The 5,000-nt window shown below is 31.0% G+C and overlaps 1 protein-coding gene across 1 annotated transcript; it reads left to right on the plus strand.

Moving 5' to 3' along the window:
* The first annotated feature begins 1,805 nt into the window (after window positions 1–1,805).
* On the plus strand, window positions 1,806–2,609 carry LOC138862807 (uncharacterized). Its single transcript, XM_070125951.1, has one exon. The coding sequence runs from the start codon at window positions 1,806–1,808 to the stop codon at window positions 2,607–2,609; it is 804 nt and encodes a 267-aa protein (XP_069982052.1).
* The last annotated feature ends 2,391 nt before the right edge of the window (window positions 2,610–5,000 follow it).

Consider the following 5,000-nt stretch of genomic DNA (forward strand, 5'->3'; position numbering starts at 1 on the left):
ATAGTAATGATAATGGCAACAGTAATAATAATAATGATAATGATAAAGAAAAAAATATTGGTAATATTTTGATAAGAATTTTTCCTAACATATAAACCAAGTTTAGATATGTCTCTTTAAAATAACTAGCCACATAGACTGAAAAGACTAATGATCTAGATAATCTAGTAAATTATATAGTAGATATATGTTGTGTATTGAATTTAAATTATTATTGTGATGTATGAAAGGCTTGTTATCACAGTCTGCAAAATTATTTGAAGTTATGAGAGAAAAAACTAGTATTGATATATTCCTAAAGGAGTTATTCATTCCTGTCAAATAAAATGATGACTTAAATGATGACGGTCTCGTTTCAAAACCGACCGGCAGGCTTTTGTGAGGTGACGAATACGTTAATGCAGCCTGGACTCGCAGTCAGGTTATTATGTTATTCTACATTTCACATGAAAATATGTATAGTCTAACCTTGGTTATTGCGTTTCTATAACATTAATCCTTAGGGTTGTGATGTAAGCATTTTGCAAACCTAAGTGTCTACCGTGTGAAATCATTACAAATTACGAATGACATTCAACGATGAGTAAAGACTGAAAGCTACATGAAGGGAAATGCATGATATTGCAACTATGGGAGTCTTGCTGAAGTATTATTCTTAATGTATTTATCACAGAGATTTGTATAACAGTAATAATGATAATAGTGATAGGATAAGTAATAATAATAATAATAATAATAATAATAATAATAATAATAATAATAATAATAATAATAATAATAATATTAACAACAATAACAATAATAGTAATAATAATGATCATAATAGCAATAACAGTAAAAAAAAAAAAAGATAAATAGTGATGATATTGATAACATTAATAATGACATTTGTAATAATGATAACAATGATATTAATAATAATGGTAATGAAAATAATAACAATGATTATGGATAATGATTATCATAATAATGATAATGATATTGATAACTATAATTATGATGATAATGATACGAAGTATAACGATAAAAACATAATTAAGATAAGATCTATGATGATAAAAAGAAAGTTAATAACCATTATAATAACACTCCTAATGATGATGGTGATGATAATAATGATAATAGAAATAATAAGTCCCAATGATGATAACGGTGATGATAATAATAATAAAGAAAATACTAATAGTAATAGCAATATTTATAATAATAAAGATAATAATGTTATTAATAATAAAAATAATAGCTATAATACTCATGATGTGGATGATAATAATAATAATAAAAGTGATAATTGTAATAATAATAATAATAATAATGATAATGATAGTAGTAACAATTATGATAATGAAAATAATGGCAATGATAATGTTGAAAATAATTAAATTGATAGTAATAATGATCATAATGATCATAATGATGATAATAATGATCATAATGATAATAATAAAGATGATAATGATAATAATAATGATGATAATGATGATAATATTATGAATAATAGTAATAATAATATCAACAATAATGATAAGAGTGGTAAGCTTAGGTGAATGAGGAACCCAAGGGAAGCCACCCGTGAAGCGCGAATCAGGCCAAGGGAAATGAGGGGGGGGGGGGGGGCCGCTCGTTCCTCGCCCAGGGGTGAAGGGACCAAGCTGAAGGCTCGGAACCCGACCTCACTAACCAACTTTCCCGGAGATGTGGTCCAACCAGGAGCGTGACCAATATGAAGGTACATAAAATAATTCAACAATCCTAAAATGAACCACGAAGCATAATGTGCAGAAGATACCAAAGTACAACTAAAAATGACGTGCCAGAAGGGCTTAAGACTGACTAAAAAGATATGCCAGAAGGGCTTAAGAATGACTAAAAAGATATGCCAGAAGGGCTTAAGAATGACTAAAAAGATATGCCAGAAGGGCTTAAGACTGACTAAAAAGATATGCCAAAGGGGCTTAAGACTGACTAAAAAGATATGCCAGAAGGGCTTAAGAATGACTAAAAAGATATGCCAGAAGGGCTTAAGACTGACTAAAAAGATATGCCAGAAGGGCTTAAGACTGACTAAAAAGATATGCCAGAAGGGCTTAAGAATGACTAAAAAGATATGCCAGAAGGGCTTAAGACTGACTAAAAAGATATGCCAGAAGGGCTTAAGACTGACTAAAAAGATATGCCAGAGGGGCTTAAGAATGACTAAAAAGATATGCCAGAAGGGCTTAAGAATGACTAAAAAGATATGCCAGAAGGGCTTAAGAATGACTAAAAAGATATGCCAGAAGGGCTTAAGAATGACTAAAAAGATATGCCAGAAGGGCTTAAGACTGACTAAAAAGATATGCCAGAAGGGCTTAAGAATGACTAAAAAGATATGCCAGAAGGGCTTAAGAATGACTAAAAAGATATGCCAGAAGGGCTTAAGACTGACTAAAAAGATATGCCAGAAGGGCTTAAGAATGACTAAAAAGATATGCCAGAAGGGCTTAAGAATGACTAAAAAGATATGCCAGAAGGGCTTAAGACTGACTAAAAAGATATGCCAGAAGGGCTTAAGACTGACTAAAAAGATATGCCAGAAGGGCTTAAGAATTACTAATAGTACGTCATAAGGGCTCAAAAACACTTGCCAGAAGGGCTGGAAAATTACTAAAAATATGCCAAAAGGAGTTAATCCAGAAAAAAATAACTAGCTTCGAAGCCACAAAAGGTAACAATAAAATTAAATTAAATAAAGCGGGTTAAGATACAAGGGATAAAAAGTATCATAATGATGATAATAATGCAAATAATAATAACAATAATAATAATAATACTCTTGATAATAATAATACTCTTAATAATAATATTAATAATGATGATACTAACAGTAATAGAAATAATAAAAATAATAATAGGATAATAATATTGATAATAATGAAGGTGACCATAAGATGATAATAACAACAACAACGATAATAGACAAAAGTGTGGATTTTTTTATACATGAAATATTGAGCGCAAATTCCAATAAATTATGTATTTACCAAAATATATAACATATTGATATCTGATCTAATGATGCGTGAGGATCAACTAACAAAAAGAATTACTCAGAAGTTCCTGTTAATAAGATAAGTGCGTGGATGACCACCGCGACTGCCTCCATTGTCCCCTGGCGAGGCTTCCTCCTTCGGGGCCCAATGGCTTTCCTTGTGCTGGCGCGGCGTTGGCTCCGCGAGGCTGGATCTGCAGTTCTGTTCAGCGGCTGGACGTGGCCTGCGACGCATTTTAAAGTCGAGTAAGGAAAGGCTTTCAGACTCTCAGGAATGGGCCAAAATCGAACTATAATTGAGAAAATGGTGTGTGATGTTATGTGGCATTTGGATGGAGTCTGTATGGTTTGTATCGCGAGAGGTTCTGTGGCCTAAGATCAATTATAAACGCAGACTGATGCGAATCCAAACTGGGTTAGCGATTTGGAAATCAGGAAGGCATTTCTGCGTAAGAAATGTTCTTTGGATATGGTTCGTAAGAGCTTTGGAGATTCATTTTGATCTTCTCCAAATGTAGTTTGGACCGGAATATTTTACTCTCTCGTTCTATCATTTTTTCTCTCTCTCTTACTTTCCCTCCCCTCCCCCCTCTCTCTGTCTGTCTCTTTCTCTCTCATTCTCTCTCTCTCTCTCTCTCTCTCTCTCTCTCTCTCTCTCTCTCTCTCTCTCTCTCTCTCTCTCTATCTATCTATCTATCTATCTATCTATCTATCTATCTCTTTCTCTCTCTCTCTCTCTGTCTGCCTGTCTCTTTCCTCTCTCTCTCTCTCTTTCCATGTAATAATTACCAGTTGCAGTAGGATAAATCGACTCATTATTGGACCGTAACAGTAGACAAGGGCTGTTGAGGGATAATTATTGCTCCTCGTCATGAGCCATGATATTAATATTATCTTCAAATTGTAATATAAAACTCATTTGGTGGGTTCTCATGGCACTTGTAGTGAAAAGTCCCAAATATGCATTTTTTATTTCAGAAACTAATGGAAGGACACACAATGAATGCGCGCACACACACACACACACACACACACACACACACACACACACACACACACACACACACACACACACACACACACACACACACATACACACACACACACATACACATAAACAAACAAACAAACAAACATGCACTAACACACAGTAAGATTCAAATATTGTGAAATTCGATACAAATATTAACAAAAGTAGTGTGACAATCCTATTCACTCTAAGCCATTTTTTCGGATATACCAAAGATAATGATGATAATAATGATAATAATAATGATAATAATATTAATAATAATGATAATGATAATAATAGTAATACTAATGATGATAATAACAATAATAATAATGATAATCATATTGATAGTAACAGCAATGATAAAAATGATAATGATTATGATAATAATAAAGTTAATAATGATAATGATAATAATGATAGTAACAATAATAGTAATAATAATGATAATAATTATAGTCATAATAACAACAACAACAATAATGACAACAATAACAATAAAAATGATACTAATTGCAATAATAGCAATAAAGTAGTAATAGTAATAATGATGATAATAAAAACAGTAGTAACATTGATAAATACAATAATGATAAGATTAATAACAATAAGAATGGTGGTGAAATTAATGATGATGATGATAATAATAATAATGATAATATTGAACATAATAATAACAATAATGATGATAATAGTGATAATGATAATGATGATAATGACAATGATAATAATAATGATAATAGTGATAATGATAATGATAATGATGATAATAATAATAATAGTTATAATTTATGAAAATAGTAATAATTGTAATGATGATCATAACGATTATAACAATAATGTAAGTGTTAATGATAATCATCAAGATGGTAATAACGATATTGATGATGGTATGAATGATAATGAAAATTATAGAAATGGTATTAATATTGGTAATAACGATGATAAAAATCATAA

The sequence above is a fragment of the Penaeus vannamei genome, chromosome 1 (genome assembly GCF_042767895.1).
Source record: "Penaeus vannamei isolate JL-2024 chromosome 1, ASM4276789v1, whole genome shotgun sequence".
NCBI classification, from domain to species: Eukaryota; Metazoa; Arthropoda; class Malacostraca; order Decapoda; family Penaeidae; genus Penaeus; species Penaeus vannamei.

Bases quoted from the DNA above. Each gene is read 5' to 3' on its own strand.
- LOC138862807 (XM_070125951.1), top strand. From the start codon at position 1,806: ATGACGTGCCAGAAGGGCTTAAGACTGACTAAAAAGATATGCCAGAAG.